Genomic DNA, 27982 nt, shown 5'->3' with positions numbered 1-27982 from the left:
CTTCTGTAGCCCCTGGTCTATACGGGGGGTGGTTTCAAGTGTTATAAAATGTAGTTGTAAATGAAACTCACCACAACACTGGTAGAGGCTAGGATTGATAGAGCTGGAAGCCCTACAAAGAGAAGGAGGAAAAAAACCAGAGCAGGGGAGCGATAAAACCTTGGATGATTAAAGTATGGATCTGAACTTTTAAACTGGGCCTAGGTGCCAGTTTTATTCTAATACAGAGTTCCTCAACTCTATACTCACAGCCTATGATGGGATTCAGTGTTCCTTTCAGAGATGTCAGACTGTGGCTAAGAATGAAAGAAAGGATTTAGAGGTAGGAACCGAAGTGCCTGCTCCTATTCTAAGAAGAAGAGGGCCGTTCCAAGCGGAGTCTTATTTACTTATCTAACTGTTCTGCTGCTGCACCAACAAAGGAGAAATACTGTTATTATGCTCTGGGGATACAGAAAATGTTTTCATCCATCAGATGAGACAAACTTAAGGCCCAGAGCTCCACAGCAGGGCTTTGAGGGAACCAACAGCAGCAGGTTCAAAGACAGACATAATCTTCATTGATGGACAAAAGCGCTGACCCGAGGCCATAAGGACCCAGCAGAGAGGGTCTCTAGTCTACATATGATTTTACATTTATTAAAAAAGGATAAGACCTTCAAAACGTTATCATAAGCTGAATAACATTTTACTGTTTGCAATTAAAGGACTATGAAAATATCTGTATTTTATTCAAATTAATTTTAAAAAAAATTAGTTTTATGTTCTTTTGAAAAGAAAAAAAAAAAATGGAAGCTGATGGTTTTTGGCAGGCTGAGTTGTGGAAATCTTTCCTGTATTGGGCTTTAAGTATGTCCATTGCATTCACTTTTAAGTATGGCTGAAGCAAGCTGCAGACAAGGGGATCCTGCAGTGTAAAGTTAGAGAGTAAATGAGCAATACTGTCACCTCTGGCTGCCCTCTGATATTCAGTCTCCATCCAGAAGTCCCAGGGCTCTCCCCCATCCACGTCCTTTTGTTTGGCATCTGTCTCTTGTGCCAGAGGTGACGATGACTTCAAAAATATTGCCATTTCCCCAAAACTGTGTCCTTGATTGCATCCACATATTGTGTTGGCACCCAGTATACCCAATAATAAGAAGCTTCGGTCGGACCCAGCTGAAAGGCCTGTGGACAGAAGCAAAAAAATAAAGCACTATGAACCATTTAAGTCCAACAGTACTCACGCTTTCCTGCTTCCAGCACAGGAGCAGAGCAAGCTGACTTGAAAAATACTTTTCAGTTTTTCTAAATTTCCACAACTGGTTTTGTTAAAAATGTTTGAGCAAGAAGTAGTATAGTAAGAGGAAAAATATGCTAATACAGAAGGAAAAAAGCAAACTGTTTTTACATTAAAAATGTCTAACTACAGTATAAACCTCTTTAACTAATGACCACATACAAATACTTTAAAAAAGTTATATATACTACTAGTACTATTAATTATTTCTAAGAGTAAGAAAAGTCCCTGCACAAAAGAGCTTACAATCTAAACAGGCAAGACAGACAAACAAGATGTCATGGATATAGATACGGTTAATCTGCTGGCTGGGTTGGAGGGCAGAGGAGTAGGGTGAAGGATTGAAAGCTATATCGAAAAGGTGGGTTTTCAGTCTGCTTTTAAACAAGGGAAGGGAACATAAGTTATGAATATAAAAATAGTAGTAAATATGCAACTAAACAAACATTAAAATCATAAATAACCATGTGAAGAATCAAAAGCAACAAACTAAACAGATTCAAGTTTTATATGCCGTTTAATGTTTGATTTGTATGCGATTACCACTAAAAACAGTGTCCTCTGATGCCACTTTTCCTTTAAGTATGGCCACTATCTTTTCCAGCTAGTTAAATAGCATGCATAAATACAAAACTAGCCCTTTAATCAATCTCAAAATTCTTATTTGCCATCTCCGGAACAGACCCTAGGTCCATCAAGTCCGGCGATTTGCACACGCCAGGTGTACCCTTCACTTCAAAATCACTGAGCTCTGGAACAACCTTACCTGCCCTCTTCGGAACTTGAGCTCTCTCCAAGTTTTCCGCAAACATCTGAAAACCTGGCTTTTCTCAAAAAAATGTAAGTCTCCCTCCAACTTAGGAATCAAGGAAACTCTTATATCTTGGCATCCCAAGTCCTCTAAATTTTCTTCACACTTCTACCTCTAACCCTCTGTTGTAGTTCCTTCCTATTTCTCCTACTGTAAACCGCGTCAAGCTCTATGAACGTGGAGATGATGCGGTATACAAACCTAAGGATTAGATTAGATTAGTCCCCATATCACTAAGTTTCTCATAAGAGATGCGCATCTAGCTTACCCTTACCTATGTCACCTTAAGCCACTCATAAGGAGGTGTACATCTAACTTACCCTTAAACCTTAGAACGGTGGATTCCGCAATTACCTCTTCTGGGAGAGCATTCCAGGTTTCCACCACTCGTTGCGTGAAGCAGAACTTTCTGATATTTGTCCTGAACCTGTCCCCCCCTTAGCTTTAGTCCATGTCCTCTTGTCCTTGTCACATTGGACATTGTAAATAGTTTATCCTGCTCTATTTGGTCGAATCCTTTCAGTATTTTGAAAGTCTCGATCATATCCCCTCGCAGTCTCCTCTTCTCAAGGGAGAACAATCCCAGTCTCTTAAGTCGTTCCTCATATTCCAAGTTCTCCATGCCCTTTATTAGCTTAGTTGCTCATCTCTGCACCCTCTCGAGTACTTTTAAATTTATATATCTTAATTCTTACTTCTCTTTATTCTCTTGTGTCATTTAAAATCACTTATCTTTTTAAAGTTTTTTCCTTAAAGTTCAAACCTGCAGCAGACATGCACATTTCATTAAATCTGCCTCAGGGCTCGGTAATCATTACTTTCACATCCATTCTTTCATCATAATTGTTCACCCTCTTGCTTCTTTCCATGTCATATTGACACCAGTTGAGTGACACGGAAAGAAGTGAGAGGGTGAACATGCATGCCAGCTGCTCAACCAAACTGCATCAAACAAAAAGTAAACAAATAAACAAACAAAAAAAAAGCAGGGCTCTTGAGCTGGGGATTCTCTGAACCCCCTGAAGGCCCCGACAGTACTGATCTGATCTGAATTTGATCGGCTGAGCAGCATCTGCCTGTTGTCTGCTCAACCAATCAAATTCAGAATAGTGTCCTCAGGGCCTTTAGTGAGTGGGGCGAATCCCCTGAAGGCCTTCACCACACGCCACTGCACTAGTTAAATCAGTCCCCACTTTTCTAAAGTCAATATCTCACATTGCCAGTTCCAGCTGGTGAAAACTGGCCACCCCAGGTGGTTGGCAAGCTTAGGCTGAATGTCAGTGAGCATTTCACAAGAGCTTGGCTGTTGATTAGTGTCCAGCAATACAAGTGCTGTGCTGAGAAGGTGCTACAGCAGATTCTGTCCATCATCATCATAGAGCAGAAACACCATTACAATGGCTAAAAATGTAAAAGGGAGATAAAAAATTTTTCAGATATATTAGTGAAAGGAGGAAGATAAAAAATGGAATTGCTAGGCTAAAAGATGCTGGGAACAAATATGTGGAGAGTGATGAGGAGAAAGCAAATGTGCTAAACAAATACTTCTGTTCTGTGTTCACAGAAGAAAATCCTGGAGAAGGACCGAGATTGTCTGGCAAAGTTACACGAGAAAATGGAGTAGATTCTGCGCCGTTCACGGAGGAGGGTGTTTATGAGCAACTTGAAAAACTGAAGGTGGACAAAGCGATGGGACCAGACGGGATCCATCCCAGGATACTAAGGGAGCTCAGAGAGGTTCTGGCGAGTCCTATTAAAGACTTGTTCAACAAATCTCTGGAGACGGGAGTGATTCCTGGGGATTGGAGGAGAGCGGATGTGGTCCCTATTCATAAAAGTGGTCACAGGGATGAAGCAGGAAACTACAGGCCGGTGAGCCTCACTTCAGTTGTTGGAAAAATAATGGAAGTGTTGCTGAAAGAAAGGATAGTGTATTTCCTTGAATCTAATGGGTTACAGGATCCGAGGCAACATGGTTTTACAAAAGGTAAATCGTGCCAAACGAACCTGATTGAATTTTTTGATTGGGTGACCAGAGAGCTGGATCGAGGACATATGCTAGATGTAATTTACTTGGATTTCAGCAAAGCCTTTGATACAGTTCCTCATAGGAGGCTGTTGAACAAACTTGAAGGGCTGAAGTTAGGACCCAAAGTGGTGAACTGGGTCAGAAACTGGCTGTCGGACAGACGCCAGAGGGTGGTGGTTAATGGAAGTCGCTCGAAGGAAGGAAAGGTGACTAGTGGAGTCCCTCAGGGTTCGGTGCTGGGGCCAATCCTGTTCAATATGTATGTAAGTGACATTGCTGAAGGGTTAGAAGGAAAAGTGTGCCTTTTTGCAGATGATACCAAGATTTGTAACAGGGTAGACACCGAAGAGGGAGTGGAGAATATGAAAAAGGATCTGCAAAAGTTAGAGGAATGGTCTAATGCCTGGCAACTAAAATTCAATGCAAAGAAATGCAGAGTAATGCATTTGGGGATTAATAGGAAGGAACCGTATATGCTGGGAGGAGAGAAGCTAATATGCACGGACGGGGAGAGGGACCTTGGGGTGATAGTGTCCGAAGATCTAAAGGCGAAAAAACAGTGTGACAAGGCAGTGGCTGCTGCCAGAAGGATTCTGGGCTGTATAAAGAGAGGCGTAGTCAGTAGAAGGAAGAAGGTGTTGATGCCCCTGTACAGGTCATTGGTGAGGCCCCACTTGGAGTATTGTGTTCAGTTTTGGAGACCGTATCTGGCGAAGGACATAAGAAGACTTGAGGCGGTCCAGAGGAGGGCGATGAAAATGATAGGAGGCTTGCACCAGAAGACATATGAGGAGAGACTGGAAGCCCTGAATATGTATACCCTAGAGGAAAGGAGAGACAGGGGAGATATGATTCAGACGTTCAAATACTTAAAGGGTATTAACGTAGAACAAAATCTTTTCCAGAGAAAGGAAAATGGTAAAACCAGAGGACATAATTTGAGGTTGAGGGGTGGTAGATTCAGGGGCAATGTTAGGAAATTCTATTTTACGGAGAGGGTGGTGGATGCCTGGAATGCGCTCCCGAGAGAGGTGGTGGAGAGTAAAACTGTGACTGAGTTCAAAGAAGCGTGGGATGAATACAGAAGATTTAGAATCAGAAAATAATATTAAATATTGAACTAAGGCCAGTTACTGGGCAGACTTGCATGGTCTGTGTCTGTGTATGACTGTTTGGTGGAGGATGGGCAGGGGAGGGCTTCAATGGCTGGGAGGGTGTAGATGGGCTGGAGTAAGTCTTAACAGAGATTTCGGCAGTTGGAACCCAAGCATAGTACCGGGTAAAGCTTTGGATTCTTGCCCAGAAATAGCCAAGAAGAAAAAAAAAAAAAATAAATAAATTTTAAATTGAATCAGGTTGGGCAGACTGGATGGACCATTCGGGTCTTTATCTGCCATCATCTACTATGTTACAATGCTCTACCATACTTGTTCCAGTAGGAAGGAAGGAAACAAAGAAGAGAGCCTTAAAATCCTACAAAATTCCTCTTCCCTTTAACTTCAGGCAGTTTCTTACCATCATGTGATAGTCGTCATGTCCTTCAATCGGTTCAGTGATCACGTTTTTAATTGACCCCATTGGTATTTTTTCTGTTCTTTCTATGGCAAAAGTGAAAACAGAGCATAACATGATACCAATAGCTGATGGTGTAACTTTGTTTATTCACTCAATCTGTAACATTTCTAATCATTGTAAACCGCATAGAACTTCACGGTCCTGCTGTATATAAACTGTTATTATTATTATCGTAAAAGCAATGTTTATTACCCAAGCCTTTGCTGTTAGGTTAGACCAGTGCTTCTCAAATTTCTATCCAATGTGACCCCAGTTTTTACAGTCAGTCTCCTTAGAGTTGGAAAACCTTATGATACATACAAGTATTTTCAACACCACTCGAGTTAAGTCCTCTCTAAGAATAATAATGAAGACATATGAGCCCCCTGGACCAATGAAGAGCTAGATTTCCTCTGATGGTCCAATATAAAATTTTCTTCTAAAAACGTGATATTTAGACTGCCACTACTGGGCACAGCTCAGAGTGGAGGTACAGTCCTGTTCCGAGACCCCCATTTTGGGAGCTGAATCTGATATGCAAACATGTTTACCTTTTGTGCCAATCCAGAGCTGATCTTGTTCGAGTTTAAATGTTAATCTTACTTTCCCGCCCGTCTTGTTGTACATACCAGACAAAGGCACAGTAGGTAATCGCTCCTGACAAAACAAATGAAAACATGAGAAGCAATTGCAACAGAACTTATGCTAAGGACAGTCAATATATTTTTAAAGTTGAAAACTTTATTCCCAGTCAGTTGGAGTTTACAATTTTGACCTTATGAATGGTAAATTAACAGTCTTAATAACTATTCAATTTTCCTGACTTTTGCATAATTGGAGATCTGAAGATTCAATTTGATCAAAACATCAAATCATTAGGAGTCACTCTTGACCCATTTATTTCCATGAAAGAGCATTCGTTCTGCAATTATGGAAATCTCTTTTAAACTTATTATAAAGGTGGGTGAAAGAATTTTTAACCCCAGGAAAAACTTTTGAATTGTTGTTCAAAGTATGATTGTTCCACATTGTGACTACTGTTATTGTCTCCTTACAGGGGCCCAAGTTTAAAACTTCTTAAATCTGCACAAAATGCAGTAACATGTGTAATAATTGATCACATAAGTCCATTGGCTTCCTGTAGAATATCACATTTGTTACAAGTTACTATACCAATCAATACCTTGAAAAACATATCTGTTGTTGCCTCTACTTTGCACCTTCATGAACCTATGCGATTTACTAGATGTTACGTAGCCAAAACTTTAGCCTCTTACCTAGCGAATCACAACATACTCCACCCCACATAATCAGGATTCAGAGCCAAATACAGCACAGAGACACTTCTAGGAACACTAATGGACACTGCAAGACAACACCTCTGTACAGGCAAGAAAATCCTGCTGATACAACTAGACCTTTCTGCAGCCTTCGACTTGGTAGACCACGACATGCTTCTACAAATTCTCGACTCAATAGGAATCTCAGGCAAAGTACTTGCATGGTTCAAAGGATTCCTACAATCAAGAACTTAGAGTCAAAACAATGCAAGAAAAATCAAAACCAGGTCTAACCCCTGCGGAGTTCCCCAAGGATCACCCCTATCACCTACACACTATTCAATATATGCATAGCCTCCCTCAGTTACTACCTGGATAATCTTGGCATAATTTCATACAGCTACGCAGATGACATCACTATTCTCCTACCCTTCGACCAACCAGAACCCATCATGACAAGCAAAATACACAAAACCCTCAAATCAGTTGCAATTTGGATGACAGAGCACAAATTAAAACTTAACCCGGACAAAACAAATTTCATCCTACTAGAAAACAACAAATCTTCAACATTAACTAATCTTGTAATAAATTCATTCTCATACCCAATACAACCTATACTAAAATTGCTTGGAATCACAATTGACAGAGACTGCACCATGCAACCCCAAATTAACAAAATAAAGGCATCGTTCATGACCATGAGAAATCTAAGAAAAATCCGAACATTCTTCGAAAAGAAGCAATTTCTACTATTGGTACAATCTCTTATCCTTGGGATGATAGACTACTGCAACATACTATACCTACCATGTCCCGCGACCATGATGAAGCAATTTCAGACAATACAGAATACAGCCCTAAGACTTGTCTATTCACTAAAAAAATTGACCATATCACAGAGGCATACCATGACTCTCGTCCAATAGAAGCGAGAGTACACTTCAAATTCTACTGCTTACTTTACAAGGCTATCAACGGAGAAATCCCAACCTACTGGAATAACCGACTAAATCAATCCTCCTCAACCAGACACAGAAGAACCCACTCGCTATTCTCTCACCCATCATCCAAAAATGTCAAACGAAAAAAACTTTGACAACTTAATAGCCTCCAAAGCAGCTAAACTGGACAGACAAATCACCACTCTGTTATCTTCAACTACAAAACCTTCAAGAGAGATATTAAAACCATACTATTCAAAAACACATAAAACCTATCCAGCATGACCAATCCCAACCCAACATCCAACACTCTATACCCTTAGTACTCTAATATTCTTCTATCTACCAAACGTTATCTAAAACCCCATAATTAACCCTATTCTTATCTCCTAAAGACCTCTACTTCCCGTTGGTAAAAATTTTATGTCATCGCTTATTCTATTCCTTCAAATTTTGAATGTAATTCTTGTGTTACTTTGGATGTAATCCGCCTTGAACCGCAAGGTAATGGCAGAATAGAAATCACTAATGTAATGTAATGTAATTTCCTCTGATTATCTTGATGAACATAGGAATGCCATCTTCTATATTATTATTATTTTTTTTTTTTAATTTCTTATATACCGCTAAAGCCTCACAATTATGGAATACCCTTCCAGAGAAGACAGGTGTTATTAAAACCTTTAGTTTCAAGAGGCTTAAGTAAAATTGATACACGATTGCAGGATGGATTAGTCATGACTCAGACTTTTCTGGCAGTTATTGGCAGGATAAAATATAGCTGTATTTTATTGTTGAAAAGCTGGGTTTGATTATGATTTTGTTCTATGTTATTTTATTATGTTAATTTTATGTTGCATTGTTTTATCTATTGTTGTTTTGAGTATATGATTTAATTGTGTATGTGAAACTGTACTCTACCTAGAAATGTATGATAGAATGGAATATACAATTTTTGAAATAAATAGAAGTCTCCCATAGGCTCCTGTCATCCCATCTCAATAGTAACAAGATTCAGTTTTTTCTGGGATTATCAATCCAAGTGAGAGATCAAATGGCACTGAAGAACCCCTAACGCAAATCTGTTATAATCAAGTATGTTGACCTTAAAATGCTGTTATTTACAGACCCCCATACATCTTTAGTGACATTTGAAATTGATCTGTCCTGCAGAGCTTCCATCTTAACTCTCTCTTTCTCAGATCAAGCTCCTACTCCTAGGCACAGATTTTGGAATTTATGGATTTGGATTTAGCTGGTGTCTTTTTCAGTGGCAAATTCTATTCAGGTACAGAAAGTATTTTCCTGTCCCAGAAGGCTCACAATCTAAGCTTGTATCTGAGCCAGAGGGTTAAGTGATTTGCTCAAGATTGCAAGAAACTTCAGGGGGTTTTGAATCCTAGCTTCACTGGTTTTCAGCCTGCTGCTCTAACCATTAGGCTATGTCTCTAGAAATGATTAAATTTAGTTTCACTAATAGATAAAAAGGGAATCAGCTACACCAAAGTATTCCCATCTTTGAAGACTTAGAAACAAAGAATAAGCTGTCTGTTGAGACTTTAATTTCTTCCATTGCAAGTAAAGCAGCAAAACAGTGTTATCTGTGGTGCTTCCTTCTGTGCTTTATGCTATCACTACCCTGAAGGTCTCTGGACTTAGATGGCTGTCAGTCTCTACCCCTCTGCACCACTGAATTGATAAACTTAAGTGAACATTTATTTTTTTAATACCTGAGATACGAAAAAGAGCACAATTTTCAAATTAAGTTGGCAAGCAAAAGAGAATTGCTAAAATTGTGGCTGCTAGAACTACATTACAGCTAGACAGAGCTGGATAGGTTGGAGTGGGCTTCAGTAGTTGAGGAGTAGGACCTCTATGGTCTGCACCCAGAAAATGGCAAGGACAGATCAAGATCAAATATGCACCATATCAACTGTTATGAGTTTATTTTGCATGGAGCATGCAGGTCTTTATCTGCCATCATCTACTATGTTACTATGATGAACTCACCTGAACACCTTTAATAGCAGGCATTACATCTTCCGGTTTTCCTTTATCTAAAACTTTCCTGTGTTGCTATGGAACAGAAATGATATTGTAAGATTCCAGCTGGTATTTCCTAAACTGAAGGACAAGATCACAGAAACAGGGAAGGAACAAGGGTAGGGCTACCCACTTATACCCAAACCCCCCCCCCCCAACCTCCTCCTCTCGAGCTCGGAGCCACATTTGGAGTGCCCCTGAGCAGCCGCAGGTGTGACATGATGTCACCGCATCGCATCTGTGCATGTACAGATGCTCTCCAGACATGGACCCGAGCTCAAAGCTTTTCAAAATCCAGACAGAGTACCAGGTTTTGAAAAGCCATCCGGACACCTGGAAAGTCCTCTAAAAAGGAGGACATGTCCGGGTAAATCTGTAAGTTTGGGGAACACAAGCTACATAACTACCTGATTTTGTCAGTTGTCCTGTACAAACCTTTTGCCTACACAAGGGTTCCTTTGTGCTCTCCTCAGCTTTTACTTCCTGCTGAACGCTCTCTTTAGGTGTGGTTACTGCTAATACATCGTTTATTGTTGAGCCCACCACCATTATCTTTGCTCCATTTGTCACTTTGATATCCTTTAAGGTTTTTTCCTCTGGCAATAGACCTTTGTACATCACTTTCTGCATTGCAGGTGGAAGACCTACAAAAGAGACATTTTATCACCACTATCACTGTACTAGTTTTTCCAATAGCAGTACCAGATGTAAGCAGCATTGTAAACAAGCACAAAGCCAGCACTGCTAGACAAAGCTTACAATCTATCCAAAATGAACAGCACAAATAATAAATGACCTCGTCAGGAAGAAAATTAAGACCCACCTTTTCTCCTTGGACCTAAACCTCAGGAGCCTACCTCCTATCCTTCATTCAATGTTTATGTCCTCGGTTATTAAGCTTGTTGCAAACCACATTGAATCCTAGCTGAAATTTGCTGTATAGAAGAAAAATGTATGGTGTGCTTTCATTTATTATGGGAATGAATAAAAACAACAAGGATGCTAAACAGGTAAATAAGGGGTTAAGTGGCTTTTCACCTGGGTATGAAGCATGAGGTACTGACCTGGGAAGTCTATTCCATGCCTACAGCACAGCAAAATGGAAGGAGTGTAGGGAGAGCTAAGAGTAGCAAGATACTGAGGAGCCTCAGAATTAGAACACTTGTAAGTCAGTAAGAGGACTTTGTACTGTATTTGGAAGCAGACAGTGAGCAAATGAATGACTTGAGAAGAAGGGTTACCTGCGTCTAGTGACACTGGCAGAAGATAGGTTTGAACAGATTGAAAGGGAGAGAGATGGTTTAGTGGGAGATCTGCAAGCAGGTCACAGTAGATTAAGCAGCAAGTGATGAGTACGTTAACACATAAAAGGCAAAATAACCAAACCATAGGGAACGAAGCTGATTAAGACTCAAGCAGTCATTAAGGACCATTTGGGGATCTTTTTCCAGGACCAAGTGCACTAGAAATGGAGATTTTCTTGTATGTGGCTAGGAAAGGCAATAAAGCAAATTCAACTAATAAAATGAAACAAACCAAACAAAAAAAACAAAACAAAAAAAAAAAAACGTAGGCTACTCACAATAGACTCTAACGACGTTCCACACTTGTGAGACTGTCTAAGGCTATTAAAGAAGGACTTAGAAAGAGAGGGATCTTGTTCCCTATTGCTTTTCTCCATTTTGTGTGTACAGGAAATTCATTTAGTGACACGCTATTTATTATAATCATGTCTTTGACCAACCAACAGTGGATTGGACCCCAATCTAGCAGAGGATATCTGCTGTGGTACAATACCCACAATGGTTATGACTGCCCCTCACAAATTCATCTTCCGGGAGATCTCTCAACCAGTGTAAAGTGCCTGCCAAGGATGTACCCTGGAGATAACACTGCTGTTATTGTTCTCTTAGGCTTCCATGGCTGGTGTCATGATTGTAGCAGGTTTCCGGGTCTTGCTGCGTCTGTGTAGAAAGAACCGACGTTTAAACCACCATGCTGTTGCTTTCTTCAGGCTTCTTTCTACAGACGCGGCAAGACCCAGAAACCTGCTACAATCACTGCTGTTACTCATGTACTTTCATTGGAGTATAAAACACAATAGAATTTTAAATCCTAACTTAGCCTTGGGAAACATTTAAACTGATAAAACAGATGACATGAGCTTGCAAAGTGAATGGAGGGGAGGAGGGCTTGAGTTTTACCTATAAGCTGGGGGCAGTAAAGGGAGCTGGACTGTGAGACTTAGCTTTGAGCAGTATGTGTAAGTCCATTTGTGAGGAAAGAAGGTGGGCGATGATGGACATGACTATCTCCAGGTGGAAAGTGTAAGAAGTACAAAATTTACCTATAATTCTTGAGGCATGAACTTTATCAGAGATTAAGTGGGAAGGAGGGGAGGTTAAAAACTTTGGTAGGCGAGAGAGGACAGCATCAAGGAGCCTCACCTGTGAGAGTGTGGATCTTCTGCTTCAGGTTAGCTCCAGTGCTGTCCAAAGGAAGTTTAACATCATATTTATTCTTGTTCCAAATAATCTTGAGTTCCACCATTTCTCTGTCGGCCTCGGAACCACCCCCATTGCTGACCGAGCTCTGAGAAGGGGTCTGGTCTGCTTCTGGCTGTGGTACTGGATCTTCAGCCACTCCTAAGTTGCCTCCGTCACCACCTTCTGTGCAACTGAGCTCTGTGATCTTCGCCATCTCGGGCTCAGCCATTTCTATACTCAAAAAGAAAAAAAAAGAGAAAAGGCAAAAATTCACTACTCACCTTGTATAAAGTGGGCAGATGATGAGCTCACTGTTAACAGACCTGACTGACAGGTCTAAGCTTTTAACTACACAAAATTTGGAGCCATGAGGCAGAGATGGGAAGGAGATATTGAGAACAGAATAATGTGAAGGAGAAATGACAGATGGTGGAAGAAGCAGCAGGGATAAGCAATTATTGAGTTCCACCCTACTACAGGGGGAATGTGAAGGGTGGAGTGAGCAGAGAGGCCATGACACTCATTTGAAAACTCATTCTTTCAGAGCTTAAGTACTATTGCACTAATTTTGATCACTGCTTTCACGAGAGGTAAGCTTAAACAACCAAACTAAATGGTACAACCAGTAGGAAGAAATCTGAGCACACCTTCCATCTAATGCTTCCTCTTGCCAAGTCCCTTTCTGCAAGTACATGTGTTTTAACATGGCCTGTGTTGGGTTTCTGTATGTGCATTGTGTCTTCAGTGAAACAAACTGTTATTGGTTACTTCACCTTAGCTGATCTGCTGTTTTGACCACCACTCTGAAATCAATGGGTGAAAGAATTTTCAGCTCAAAAAAATTGCTTCCCGCTTTTGTATGTCGTCAGGGGATCCAAAGACAAGCCAGTATCATTTAATGCTGCCTTGATTCATTTGCAAAACAATACTACACTTAAATCATTCTAGATTTATACCCTGGATGCAGGGCTGGTGTTAGAGAGGGGCAAACAGGGCATAAGAACATAAGAATAGCCTTACTGGAACAGACCAATGGTCCATCTAGCCCAGTATCCCTTCTTCACGGTGGCCAAGGTCACAAGTACCTGGCAAAAACCCAAATAGTAACATCATTCCATGCTACAGTGACTTCCTCTATATCTGTTTTATAAGACTATGGACTTTTTCTTCCAGGAACTTGTCCAAACCTTTTTTAAAACCAGCTACGTTAATTGCTCTTACCATCTCCTCTGACAATGCATTCCAGAGCTTAAGTATTCCTTGAATGAAAAAAATATTTTGTCATGTTGGTTTTAAAAGTATCTCCCTGTAACTTAAGAGCATCCCTTACATCTTGGTCATTCTTCTTTGAACCTTTTCTAGTTCTGCTATATTTTTTGAGATAAGGCGAGCAGAATTGAATACAGTACTCAAGATGAGGTCACACCATGGAGTAATACAGAGGCATTATAACATTCTTAGTCTTGTTTACCATCCCTTTTCTAATTCCTAGCATCTCATTGTTGGTTTTTTTTGCGCTGCAGCACATTGGATGGAAGGTTTCAGTATATTATCTACAATGACACCCAGATCTTTTTCTTGGGCACTGACCCCCAAGATCCCTAGGACCTGGTAACTATAATTTGGGTAATTCTTCCCAATATGCATCACTTTGCATTTATCCAGATTAAATTTCATCTGCCCAGTCTTACAATTTCCTAAGGTCTGCCTGGAATTTTTCACAATCTGCATGTGTTTTAACAACTTTGAATAGTTTAGCGTCATCTGCAAATTTAATCACCTCACTCGCCATTCCAATTTCCAGATCATTTATAAATAAGTTAAATAGCACCGGTCCCAATAAAGAACCCTGTGACAATCTACTATTTACCCTCCTCCATTGAGAAAAATAGTCATTTAAACCTATCCTCTGTTTTCCGTCTGATAATCAATTCCTAATCCATAACTGAACTTTGCCACCTATTCCATGACTAATTTTCTCAGGAGCCTCTTATGAGGAACTTTGTCAAAAGCTTTCTTAAAATCTAGATACACTACATCAACCGGCTCACCTTTATCCACATTTATTCACATCTTCAAAGAAGTCAAGCAAATTAGTGAGGCAAGATCTCCCTTGGCTGAACCCAAGCCAACTCTGTCCCATTAAATCATGTTTGTCTAGGTGTTCCATAATTTTATTATTTATAATTGTTTCCACTATTTTGCCTGGCACTGAAGTCAGGCTTACCGGTCTGTAATTTCCAGAGCTCCCCTGGAACCCTTTTAAAAAATTGGCTTAACATTGGCCACCTTCCAATCTTCAGGCACTAAAGACTTTAGCAACAGATAGCAATTTCACGTTTGAGTTCTTTCAGTAAAAAATAGAAAAATCCAACGAATTTGCAGTAAACGGATAGAACCAAAAACAAACTGCAGAGAAGAATGTACAAGTTGCAGGAACTTTATTAAAAGTCAGTAAAATATTTTCCAAAGGATGGCTCTCGTGTGCATGAGGTCCAGTCTCCGTGCACGAGATTCATCCTTTGGAAAATATTTTACCGACTTTTAATAAAGTTCCTGCAACTTGTACAGTCTCTCTGCAGTTTACTTTTGAGTACTTTCAGTACCCTGGGATGTATACCATTCGGTCCAGGTGACTTACTCTAATTTGTCAATTTGGCTTAGTACATCTTCCAGTTTCACTAAGATTTCTTAAAAAGTTTCTCTGCATCTTCACCCTTGAAAACCATTTCTAGGTCAGGTAATCTCTTCTTCTGTAAAGACTGGAGCAAAAAATTCATTCAGTCTTTCTACTATGGCCTTATCCTCCCTGAATGCCTCTTTTGCTCCTTAATCATCCAATGTTCCAACAGATTCCCTCAAAAGTCTTCTGCATATGATACACCTAAAAAATTGTTAGTATAAGTTTTTGCCTCTTTAGCAAGTTTCTCGTCATATTCTTGTTTAGCTTTCTTTATCAATGCTTTGCATCTAACTTGCCAGTGCTTATGTCTCTTTTTATTTTCTTTATTTAGATCCTTTTTTCTGCTCTAAGCTTCTTTCACTTTACCTCTTAACCATGTCTGCTCTCATTCTGTGTTCTTTCCACCTTTGTTAATATGTGGAATACATCTGGTCTGGGCTTCTACAATGGTTTATAGTCCTAACCTTTGCCACCAATTCTTTTAGCTTCCTTTTAACCATTTTATCATAGTCGGCGTTTTGAAAATTAAGTGCCCCCCCCCCTACAGTAGATTTCTTTAGCGACATCACTCCAAATAGCTCAAATTTGATCACATAATGATCACTGTTTTCCAGCAGACCAAACACAGTTACCTCCTGTATAATGCCCTACATTTCACCAAGGACCAAATCTAAAATAGCTCCCCTCTTGTTGCTCCAAGAAGCAGTAATTTATGACAACTACTGCTACTATTTACGATTTCCATAAGGCATACCCAACACTATACATTTAATATCCCTAGCACTCCCTGATGTAACACTTATCCTGCCAATATTGGGGTAAGTCTAGGCATTTGCATTAGAAAGATCAGTGTTTCTAGGGTAGTAAAAACAATCTCCTGTTCACCCATTTTAATACTTTCTTCCATGGGCTGCTCCCTTTGTAGTATAATCCTACCTTCATATTCCTTCCCTTCCTAAGTCAAGGGGTTGCCCTCTTTGCTGCCATGCTGGTGACCCCTTTGCATGGGGGGGTGGGGGGGGGTTTGGGAGGGGCCCTAGAGCAACCAGGGCGGGGGAGGGGGGAACTGGGGGCTCCTCCTCTTGCTTCATGTCTGCCCTGGGGCCCAGCGTGTCGAACCCCGGCCGTGCCGGTTGCAGGAGCTGCTGGCCAGCGTTGAGCGCAGCGCCCCCTCTTCCCCTCGGTACCCACCGTCCGGCGCCGCCATGATGATTGTGTACAAGAGCGCAGCCGCTTGGCCCCTGCCGGCTCCCGTAGCCGCTGCCGTCGCCGGAAACAGGAAGCGCCGAGTCAGCTGAGCGCGTCATCACCGTCGTCGCGGCCCTTTATGCGTCGAGGCGCCTCAGGAGCGATCGAAGCGCGCGGCCGCTTCACACCCCGGCGCCTGAGGAGAACCCTCCGCGCCGCCACCGGAAACAGGAAGCGCCAGGGAGGAGGTGAGCCGCTGCCCCTTGGGGGGAGGGGGGGGCATTTGTGCGTCCGCCCTCATCAACCCGAGCAGCAGCTCACCCGCGACCTGGCCCGCGCGTGAAGACCTGCATCACGTGTCCCACAAACGTTGGTGAGCGCGTGCGCCACCCCAGCGCTCGAGAGAGCCTTAGAACAGGCTGCTCCTGGCTGGCTCCGCCAGGGCTTCCCTCTGCCACGTCACCAGAGGGAAGGACCCAGCAGCGCTGCTGCTTTAGGAGCCCTCAGCTCCAAGGCCTTCTCGGCTGATTTGTTCTCTGTCCCCAGGCTAGTAGTAGAAAAGACACTTAGCCCTGAAAGAATTGAGCAGCTGCTCTAACCACTAGGCTATTGCCCCACTAAAAGCAGCAGGTCAGTCTCCATCTGCTGTGCCAGTGTAGAGGGATAGGGCTATGGAGGAGATTCCTCGCTCACATGGCCAGAAACAAGTGGGGAAAGCATGCAGAGCATGAATCAGGGAGGAAAGGAGACCCTGCTTTTCTCAAACAACACTATTCCTGTCATGTGTGACTGTGGCATTCTGTTAAATAATTTGGCTTATTGAGTTCTCTCGATAGTGACAGGGATATTTATGAAGGGCAGGGGAGACAGGGGTTTTGTTGATCCTTGTTCTGTATTATTTGTCAATTGTACAGAATATTGTTTCTTTTTATACTTTAATAAAATAAGTTCCATATAAAATCATAACTATTCGAGGCTTGTGTGGATAGGATCAGAATGTTTGTGGGGACAGGGGGGGAAGACGGGGACCGAGCTCGCAGGGACAGGGGGGGAAGACGGGGACCGAGCTCGCAGGGACAGGGTGGGAGACGGGGACAAATTTTTTCCCAATGTCATTCGAAAAACAGGTGAAAAAAGAGAGTTAGTTTGAAAATGGGCTATATATCATACCAGAAAACCAAAGGAAAACTGCAGAACAAATATACTTGATGCAGGTTCTTTGACAAATAAACTTTGTTTTAAAAGAAAGACACCTTGTTTCCAAAATACCATCTTCCTCAGGGGTCCTAATAAGAGATAAGTATTACATGGTGTATGGTTTTAATGAATGATGGGAGGAAGTACCATCTAAGTGTTATGTGAAACATATTGAAAATGACTGAAAATGATATGCAAGGTGTAACATCAGTGTTGACGTAGAATCTATAATATTTGTGATGAGGAAACATAGTTCACCATATGATGGAAGGTGAGACAGGTGTGGGTGGTGGTGGAACTAGAGAGTTGCAAGGGGACAGAAATCCCACCCATCCCTGCCCGTTCCCACCAGGATCCTCTCCATCCCCACCTGTCCCCATCAGGATCCTCTCCGTCCCCACCCATCCCCGCAAGGAATTACCTCCATCCCCGCCTGTCCCCATAAAAAGCAGCAATTACTTCTGACAGGATCATCAATTCCACAGTTTCTTTTGTGTTTGCGCTGCTGTTTTCCTTGTGGAATCTCTTTGGTAGAACCCTTTTTTGATTTCTGTTCAGGTAATTAACTTATAAATACCCTCTTTTACTAAGGCTGACGTGTCCATTATATTATATGGACGAACCCTGCTTCCAAAGCCTTCCATCCCCTTGGGAGTCCCGTTGGCTAGAGGGGGGTCCCCGTGGGAGTCCCGTGGGTTAGGGGGGATTCCTGTGGGACCCACGGGATTCCCACGATCCCCGTTCCTGTGCAGACCTCTAGGTGGAACCCTGGTGAGTGACCAAAGGGAACTGCTGGAGACAGCGATATTTGGGTTGATAGTACTCGGAAAAAAAAGGGACATCAAACTGCGGAAATGTGAGCTTGATAAGTAAGACCTACCAGCCTTTCTTTTAGACAAAACTGAATGGACTGCTACAACGTGAAAGAGAACCCTATTGGAACAAAAAATGTGTGCTGTAACAGGACACTGTAAGATCCATTTTTGATTTGACTTGTGCAATTTGATGTCCCTTTAGCACATTTTTTCAAGCATGATGATCCCAAATATTACTGTCTACAAATATTAGATATGGATTCTATGTCAACATCATTTTCAAATCCATACACCATGTAATACTTATTTATTTCTTATTAGGACCCCTGAGGACCGTGTTGGGTCTCTGTTTCTTTGGAAACAAGGTGTCTTTTTCTTTTAAAACAATGTTTGTCAAAATAAAGAGCCTGCATCAAGTTGTCCAGTTTTCCTTTGGTTTTCTGACTGTTTGATATTCACTGCAGACTTATTGGATTTCCTTTTCTTTAGATAACCTCCTGTATAGCATACCATCCATTTCTACTAGGATTTTATGCAGCCCTAAAGACAGTTTCAAATAGCCCTAATTAAATCATGATTACAAACCAACTTGCAGCTAAGAGGTGCTAAGAAGATGTGTTAATATCTGATGCTTAGGATGGACAGCTTAGGATATACAATGGGTCCAGGTGCACAGATAACTAAGGTTAATCAGAAACTATTGTCAGAGGCATACTGGAAATTACATTTGACTTCCGTCTATTCTTTTCCTGTCTAGCACAAGTTTACTAAGGATGGGGATGCTTAACTTCTATTGAAGCTCAATAGATTCTATATTTAGAATAAGTTTCCAAACTATAAAAGCCCCCTCATAACATAACCCCCCTCTTCTTGTTCATCTTGCTCTCTACCTGAAGCTTGGGACATCACCCTCCCCACCCCTCTATTTCTCTCTCTTTCTTTGTGTGTTCTCTCTCATTCACAAGAACACAGAAGCAGTCTCTGTAATTGTAACATTTATGAATCCTACTTTTCTGTAAGCCTATTTCTATAATATATTCTTTATGCAATCACCTCTGGCTGTGCTTCTTATTTGAGTCTACTTCCTGGTGAATCTTCGGTGACGGTATTGAACTCGGGACCTGGCGTTTGTAAGGGCGCCTAACATAACCCCTACAACCTTACATTGTGGGGCCACTACAATCCTTACAATACCCTTGGATGTTTATCATAACGAACCCCATCACTTTAGTATTAATTATTTTTAAGTCTTCTGAAAATTGATGGCTACTTTAGTTTCACACCTATTTGTGTTTGCACTCCCAGCTTCTCCTCAACAAAGTGCCTTCATCAGCTTCCTCATATTCTTCTCGTTCATAGTCAAGTCTCATAATGCCACATTTGCACTTCTTCCTGTCAGTAACCCCCATTTTCCATCTCAGTTATTTTTTTCTTGAATTTACATCTCTGCCATCCTGTCTGATTCCAGTTTCTCTTAATGTTGTTGCCAGAGATCATTGCCTCTCTAAATGCAAACTTTGTCTTTACTTTTTCACCTCTTACCTGTATTCAATTGCTCTTACAATATTCCCTTTCAGTTGTGTTCACTGCTTTACCACTTGCTTCTTAAGATACCCTCCCCCTCCCCGCCTTAAAGTTCATTTTTCTGTAGTTTAAGACTCTGATCTTTGCATCATCCATCTTCACTTGTGCTCTAATACTGCACCACACTGTACAATAATCACTGCTCGTAGATAATCATCCACACCAACATAGGTGATGAATGTGTGGCATGGCCTCTTGGTGGAGACTTGGGCCAAGTACTTTGGATCTCTTAAGTGGAAAGATGGCATGGATAGGCAGGCAAGATGGGCCTTATGGTCTTTATGTGCCTTCATTTTTCTCTGTTTCTAATTTTAGAAATATGCTCCCCATCTGTAAGCACCAGATTCAGTATCTCACATGGATGAAGGCACACTCATACACTGGACACACTACAGCAGAACTTCAGGTTTTATTGGCTTATAAACAACACATATAGCTAACTGCTGTCGGACGCTTACATAAACAGCAAGGTAGGTTGTGCCTGGGAAGCTTCATGGACTCCGTCCCAGAATTCCCAAGACCAACTTACGTGTCCTTGTAATGTAATTTATTTCTTATATACCACTACATCCGTTAGGTTCTAAGCGGTTTGAAGAAAATAATACAGGACCAGGGCTGGTGTGAAGTATTTAAAAAGTGCTTCAAGTCATCTCAGCCTTTTCCGAGGGTGTTAACGTGCCTTTATAAAGCACCGTAAGCCTGAAGTCATTATGCCATTGTATAGATCCATGGTGAGGCCCCATCTGGAATACTGTGTGCAATTCTGGAGGCCGCATTACCGTAAGGATGTGCTGAGACTGGAGTCGGTCCAGAGAATGGCCACCCGGATGGTCTCGGGACTCAAGGATCTCCCATACGAGGAACGGCTGGATAAGTTGCAGCTGTACTCACTCGAGGAACGCAGAGAGAGGGGTGACATGATCGAGACATTCAAGTATCTCATGGGCCGCATCGAGGTGGAAGAAGATATCTTATTTTTCAAGGGTCCCGCAGCAACAAGGGGGCATCCGTGGAAAATCAGGGGCGGGAAAATGCACGGGGACACCAGGAAATTCTTTTTCACTGAAAGGGTGGTTGATCGCTGGAATAGTCTTCCACTTTAGGTTATTGAGGCCAGCAGCGTGCCTGATTTTAAGGCCAAATGGGATAGACACGTGGGATCTATTCACAGAGAAAGGTAGGGGAGGGTCATTGGGGTGGGCAGACTAGATGGGCCGTCGCCCTTATCTGCCGTCTATTTCTATGTTTATCTGCCATCTGTTGACAACCCAGGCAGCCACAGGAGAGGACGTGTGTTATTGTCAAATATGTTTCTTTAGCACTCTCCAGACCAGTAGAGGTTAACTTTACGATTGGGTATATATCTAATCATGACCAGCAGGTGGAGACTGAAAACAAAACTTTGGGACAGTATATCCTAGCCCCTCCTCTCTATTTCCCTCAGTCTTCTTTCAGTCTCCAGCAGGTGTTGAGTGATCTGTACCCATCTCCCTTGGTAGGGCTGTTGGAATTTGTTTAGAGGTTTATTGTCCCTGTTTTTAGCCGGACGGAGCTTGGACGGACTCTGTTTGGGGGTTCGTCCGACCTCGGGGGTGTCAAACCCGGCGGGTCACGAGCGGGGTCCCTCCCCCCACTTCCTCCACCTCCCCATATTTTTTTAGAGGAGCCTCAGCAGTAAGCCTTGCCCCCTAAATCAAGCAAGGCATATTGCTTCGAGAGCCTGTGGAGTCTGTTCTGTAAAAAAAAAAAAAAAAAAAAAAAATCCTGAGGTAGTGCTGGTCTGGAGGGTTGTATCCCTTTAAGAAAACTGTATTTTACTGTATTTTTTCAACTAACCGGCACTTTTTTACAGCTAGGTCGCGTATGGAGCAATGAGCACTTCTAAAGGGAAAAAGTGCTCATTGTGCTCCAGACGCGAGGCACTCGCGGCCGGCCTGTGCAAGCGGTGTTCAGGCCGGTGCGGTGGAGGAGCTCCGTCGGCAGCGGCTGCAGGCGCCCAGAGCTCCCCGCCGATGGTGCCTCGCGAGTCGGCAGGGAACGGTGGAGAAGCCCGGTCTTCTCCGTCCGCCCACGGAGGGATTCCCCGAGCCGCCGACGGTCGGGTTTTAGAGGATTCCCTCTCAGCTGATATTTTGACAGCTGATGCCGGCTTGCCTGTTTTAGCGGCTGAGACTATTCAGGTCTCTCAGCCGCTGCAGGCTGTGGAGGGAGCTGTTTTGGCGGGAAAGACGCCATCTTCTCTGTCTGGCCCCTCCATTTTGTCTTCCACCTCAGGTGACCTTCCCCCTGTTTTGTCTAAGCAGGGGCAGGTTTCTGCTGGGTCCCCTGCTGTGGCAGGGAGTCCCTTGGGACCCTCGGGGGGTTTTTCCCCTGATTTTTTCTTTTCATTATGCAAAGCCTATTTTCAGGCGGCTGGGGGTCCCGGTTGCGCCCAGGGGGTCTCGGGGGGTGGGGTTTCCTCCGCGCTCCCTGCGGCTTTGCCTCTCTCGTCTGACGTGACGTCCCCTCCGCCGCCTCTCTTGTCCAGGCGTCCGCGGGTGTCGTGGGACGAGGATTTGTGGTCGGAGGAACGTGTCGGTCTGGAGGAGGACCTGGACCCTTCTGAGGAATTCCAGGACCCTCTGGAGGGGACGGAAGCTGGCGGCGGGTTGTCGGGTTTCCCGTTCTCCAGTGACGAGGCGTCCGTGGTGCGCCTTTTTCAGAGAGATGAGCTGCCTGACCTTATTCAACAGGTTTCTTCGGCTTTGCGTTTTGAGGACGCGCCGCCGGAGACTCCGCGTGTGGGGGACCCTCTGTTACGAGGGATCCGTTCCGTTTCCCGCTCTTTTCCTATGCATCAGGATATTCGGGATATTATTCTTGAGCAGTGGAAAACGCCGGAGACGCCGTTTCGGCTGGCGCGCAGCATGGCTCGCCTGTATCCCATTCCTGAAGGGGATCGGGCTATGTTAGCTTCGCCAGTCGTGGATGCGGTGGTCTCGGCTATTTCCAAGCGGCATACCGTGCCTGTTGAGGGCGGTTCTGCCTTGCGGGACTCTGAGGAGCGCAAATTGGAGACCATCCTTAAGCAAAATTTTCAAGTCTCTGCCTTTGGGGTCCAGGCGGCTATTTGTGGGGGACTGGTCGCTCGCGCCGTGTTTCGGTGGGCGGAGCGGGTCTTGGATCGAGAGTCTGACGACTGGTCTCTGGTGGATCAGGAGGTAGCGAAGATTGAGATGGCTGCCTCATTCCTCTCGGATGCTCTGTATGACTTGGTGCGGATCTCGGCTAAGTCCATGGCTTTTGGCGTGGCCGCAAGGCGTGTGTTGTGGCTGCGCGCTTGGGCGGCGGATGCTGCGTCCAAAGCTAAGCTTACTAAATTTCCCTTTCGGGGGTCGTTTTTATTTGGAGAGGACTTGGATAAGTTGATTCAGACTCTGTCGGACTCGAAAGTTCCCCGTTTGCCGGAGGACCGTGCCCGCCCGGCGTCTCGGGGTGGTGCGGCCCGGGGGCGTTTGCGGGAATTTCGCAAGTATCGCCCTGGGCGTGGGGCTGCTTCTTTCCAGTCTCCGGGATTTTCCCGGGGTCGGTTCTTCCAGCGCATGCAGCCCTTTCGGGGGGCCCGTCGGGGGGCAGGGAACCCCTCCGCCGGTTCCCCCGCTTCCCGTCCTGCACAATGACGCCTTGCCGGCGCCCCCCTTGGTTCCGGTGGGGGCCCGGCTGCGCGACTTTTTTCCCAAATGGGCCGAGATCACTTCCGATCAGTGGGTCCTGGAGGTGGTGCGGGACGGTTATGCCCTGGAGTTCGCCCGCTCTCTGCCGGATTTTTTCCTCGCTTCTCCGTGTCAGACTCCGGGGAAGACGCAGGCTTTTCGCCAGACCCTTCAGCGCTTGCTAGATCTCAGGGCAGTAGTTCCAGTGCCCCCCCCGGAGTGGGGCACGGGCAGGTACTCCATTTACTTTGTGGTGCCCAAGAAGGAAGGGACTTTTCGGCCCATCCTCGATTTGAAAGGGGTCAACAGGGCTCTCAAGGTTCCCTCTTTCCGTATGGAAACGCTGCGGTCGGTCATTCTGGCGGTTCAGCCGGGGGAGTTTCTCACTTCTCTCGATCTGACGGAGGCCTACTTGCATGTTCCTATTCGGGCCTCTCATCAGCGTTTCCTGCGCTTTGCGATCTTGGGTCGGCACTTTCAGTTCTGTGCGCTTCCCTTTGGGCTGGCCACGGCTCCCCGGACGTTCACCAAGGTGATGGTGGTCGTCGCGGCAGCCTTGCGGTCGGAGGGCATTCTGGTACACCCCTACCTGGACGACTGGTTAATTCGGGCCAAGTCGTTGCAGGAAAGCTCCCGGGTTACGGCTCGGGTGGTGGAGTTTCTCCGGTCGCTGGGCTGGGTGGTCAACCTTTCCAAGAGTCGGTTGGTTCCGGCTCAGCGTCTGGAGTACCTCGGGGTGCTGTTCGACACCTCCTTGGGGAAGGTCTTCCTCCCAGAGGCCCGGGTGAGCAAATTGCAGTCTCAGATTCGCCTGCTTTTGGCGTCCCGGTGTCCTCGGGCGCGAGATTTCCTCCAGGTCCTGGGGTCGATGGCGGCGTCCCTGGACGTGGTGAGGTGGGCGCGGGCCCACATGCGTCCTCTCCAGTATGCTCTGCTCCGGAGGTGGTCTCCCCAGAGGCACGGGATGGATGTTCCGGTTCCCCTGCGAGGCTTGGCGCGCTGCAGTCTGCGTTGGTGGCTCCGGACCCCTCACCTAGTTCAGGGGGTGGGTCTGGATCTTCCGCAGTGGACGGTGCTCCTTACGGATGCGAGTCTCCTGGGTTGGGGGGCCCAGTGTCTGGGTCACTCAGCTCAGGGAACCTGGTCCACGGAGGAGGCCTCCTGGTCGATCAACGTGTTGGAGACCAGGGCGGTCCGGCTGGCGCTGTTGGCTTTCCACTCCCTTTTGTTGGGCAAGTCGGTCAGAGTCCTGTCGGACAATGCCACGGCGGTGGCTTATGTCAATCGTCAGGGGGGCACCAAGAGCACTCTGGTGGCGCAGGAGGCGGCTCGGCTCATGGTTTGGGCGGAGTCGCATCTTCTGGACCTCTCGGCCTCTCACATTGCCGGGGTAGAAAACGTTCAGGCGGACTTCCTCAGTCGTCACTTCTTGGATCCGGGAGAGTGGTGCCTCGGCGCCGAGGCGTTTCAGTTGCTAGTGCGTGCTTGGGGGCAGCCCCTGATGGATCTGATGGCTACAAGTGGCAACGCCAAAGTACCCCGCTTCTTCAGTCGTCGCAGGGACGGTCTGGCCGAGGGTCTGGATGCTCTGGTCCAACCGTGGCCAACGGAGGGGCTGTTGTATGTGTTCCCTCCTTGGCCATTAGTGGGCAGAGTACTGCTTCGCATTGTTCGCCATCCGGGGCTGGTGGTCTTGGTGGCTCCGGATTGGCCTCGTCGTCCGTGGTATGCGGATCTGGTGAGGCATCTGGTGGCGGATCCTCTTCCTCTGCCTCTCGAGTGCGATCTTCTGACGCAGGGTCCCATTCCCATGTTCGACCCGTCTCCCTTTTGTCTTACGGCTTGGCTCTTGAAAGGGGCCGCCTGAGTAAGAAGGGATATTCCGACAAGGTGATCTCTACACTTTTGGGGTCCCGGAGGCTTTCTACCTCTCGGGCTTATGTACGGGTTTGGCGTCTTTTTGAGGAATGGTGCCGAGCGCGGGGAGTGGTCTCCTTTCGCGCTTCTCTGCCTAACATTCTAGAGTTTTTGCAGGATGGCCTGGATAGGGGCCTGGCCTGGTCTTCTCTTCGGGTTCATCTGGCGGCCCTGTCGGCTTTTCGGGGGCTGGTGTCAGGTCAGCGTTTGTCAGCCATTCCTGATGTGATTCGGTTTCTTAGGGCGGCCAAGTTGATCAGGCCTCCCATAAGGCCCTCGATTCCCTCTTGGGATCTCAATCTGGTTCTCTCTGTTCTAGTGCGCCCTCCTTTCGAGCCGTTGGATGGCTGTTCGTTGAAGGACCTTACGCTGAAGTCGGTCTTTTTGGTGGCCATTACTTCCGCTAGACGGGTGTCTGAGCTACAGGCTTTCTCTTGTAGGGCTCCCTTCCTGGAGTTTTCGAAGGAGCGGGTTGTTTTGCGGCCTGTTCCTTCCTTTCTGCCGAAGGTAGTTTCTCCTTTTCATGTCAATCAATCGGTGGTCCTCCCGGTCTTGGGTAGTCGGGAGGGTTCTTCTGAGCAACGACAGCTGCGCAAGTTGGATGTCGGTCGGGTCCTCCATGCTTATGTGCAGCGGACCCGGGATTTTCGGAGCTCCGATCATCTCTTTGTGCTTCTGGCGGGTCCTCGTCGGGGGGCTGGCGCTTCTAAGGCTACTATTGCGCGTTGGATCAAGGAGATGATTGCTTCCGCTTATCTTCTGAGTCAGAAGCCGGTTCCGGAGTTTCTCAAGGCTCATTCCACTAGGGGTCAGGCGGCTTCTTGGGCTGAGTCGTCGCTCGTGCCTCCGGTGGATATTTGTAAGGCTGCGGTTTGGTCCTCCTTGCATTCATTTGTTCGGCATTATCGGGTAGATGTTCAGGCGCGTCGGGACGCGGTGTTCGGTGAGCGTGTTCTGGTATCGGCCCTTCGGGGGTCCCGCCCGTGAGAGGGACTGCTTTGGTACGTCCCAATCGTAAAGTTAACCTCTACTGGTCTGGAGAGTGCTAAAGAAGGAGAAATTAGGTTCTTACCTGCTAATTTACTTTCTTTTAGCTTCTCCAGACCAGTAGAGGTCCCCACCCTGTCTGTTGTTGTTGTTGTTGGGGCTGTTGCGCGGGCAGTTTTTGGTTTTTGCTGCGGGTTCTAGTATTTTTCTAGGGCCGGGGAGAATTGAAGAACAGCGGCTGTGGCTCGGCTGGCTTAGCTGGCGAGCTGTGGGGACCTTCTTCCTTCGGGAATTTCTCCTCTGCATTTTCCAACAGCATTTTTTGGGTATGTTATTTGTTACTCCTTTCGGAGTATTGTTTTTTCTCTCTGTTGTTTTCCAGTTCTTGGTTCTGCTTGGCTATTCGGCAGACTGAGGGAAATAGAGAGGAGGGGCTAGGATATACTGTCCCAAAGTTTTGTTTTCAGTCTCCACCTGCTGGTCATGATTAGATATATACCCAATCGTAAAGTTAACCTCTACTGGTCTGGAGAAGCTAAAAGAAAGTAAATTAGCAGGTAAGAACCTAATTTCTCCTTACTGAGCCCAACAAAACGGCAAACAGAAAACATAGCAAAACCAGCTCAAAGTTTCAGCAAATATCAAACCACCCTTCCCCCCACCCTGAGGACATATGTTATAAAATATAGCTCCTTGTTTAATACCCCTTGCAGATATTGTCTAAAGCAGGGCTAGAAAATCCTTTGCAGGGTCAAGAGAGAGCAGCAGGATAGTTTCCTCACACATCACTTCCTTCCTTGCTAGAGACAGCTCTCTGGATCCGCTGACATGATTCCTCAGGACCCAGTAATATCATCATCTCAGCAACACTGGGGCCATGCTGCAAATGGAAGAAAAGGAACAGTGAAAAACAGCAAATAACCATGCCAACTGCATAAAACAAGCAAAGAACAGACCTATTGCGAGTTCCTGTCCCCTCTTCTCTGTATTTCATATGCTGTTTGCTCATTTCTCTGCATTTTCTGTTTATACCTCTGCTGAGAAATTGTTTTTAAGTAAATGTTATATTCTGGGGAAAAGTGTATATTGAATTACTGGTTGGCTGATGTTCCTCCCTCTTTCTGGTATTGGAGGAATAAATTACATGAACTTTTAGGTTGAGAAGCCGCCATGACTTACTCCTCTCGCCACTTTGTCCGTATTTGGTCTCCTTATTTGGACATTCTGCCTCCCCGGAGTCATAGTCGCATTTTGAACAGACTGTAATTGTATCCTACCCCACCTGTCTGGCCTTGCTTTTTGGAATTTGAGGGAGGGGGAAGGGAGGTATTGGGGGGGGGGGGGGTTGAAGTGCCTTTGTACCCTGGGAGGACATAAGAGTCCAGTCCTCTGGGGGGGGGTCCCTGTTCTGTATAATTTCAATTTTTGTCTGATGTATTGCAATCGTTGCTGTGTGGTTTTTCTTGTTAATAAAAACAGATTTAAACATAAAA

At 45.0% G+C, this 27982-nt stretch overlaps 2 protein-coding genes and 1 long non-coding RNA gene across 3 annotated transcripts in view; 1 reads left to right on the top strand and 2 right to left on the bottom strand.

Moving 5' to 3' along the window:
• Positions 1-619: 619 nt before the first annotated feature.
• On the bottom strand, positions 620-16446 carry UBFD1 (ubiquitin family domain containing 1). Its single transcript, XM_033962957.1, has 7 exons — positions 16301-16446; positions 12388-12657; positions 10376-10584; positions 9908-9973; positions 6225-6330; positions 5635-5717; positions 620-1167 (listed from the first exon to the last, which is right to left on the bottom strand). The coding sequence occupies exons 1-7, from the start codon at positions 16314-16316 to the stop codon at positions 1057-1059; spliced, it is 861 nt and encodes a 286-aa protein (XP_033818848.1). The 5' UTR covers positions 16317-16446; the 3' UTR covers positions 620-1056.
• Positions 16393-27982, top strand: LOC117369048. Its single transcript, XR_004541072.1, has 2 exons — positions 16393-16545; positions 27294-27982. It is a non-coding gene; the product is annotated as an uncharacterized LOC117369048 (long non-coding RNA).
• The window catches only part of EARS2 (glutamyl-tRNA synthetase 2, mitochondrial), a 28675-nt gene continuing 27760 nt past the window's right edge, over positions 27068-27982 (bottom strand). Inside the window, exon 9 of the mRNA XM_033962956.1 lies at positions 27068-27369. Within this exon, the coding sequence (XP_033818847.1) occupies positions 27268-27369 (102 nt within the window). The 3' untranslated portion in view covers positions 27068-27267. The remainder of the gene's footprint in view (positions 27370-27982) is intronic.

The sequence above is a fragment of the Geotrypetes seraphini genome, chromosome 11 (assembly GCF_902459505.1).
Source record: "Geotrypetes seraphini chromosome 11, aGeoSer1.1, whole genome shotgun sequence".
In the NCBI taxonomy this organism is placed as follows: domain Eukaryota; kingdom Metazoa; phylum Chordata; class Amphibia; order Gymnophiona; family Dermophiidae; genus Geotrypetes; species Geotrypetes seraphini.
Note: the sequence above shows the minus strand (reverse complement) of the source record. Positions and strands in the feature narration are given on the sequence as shown.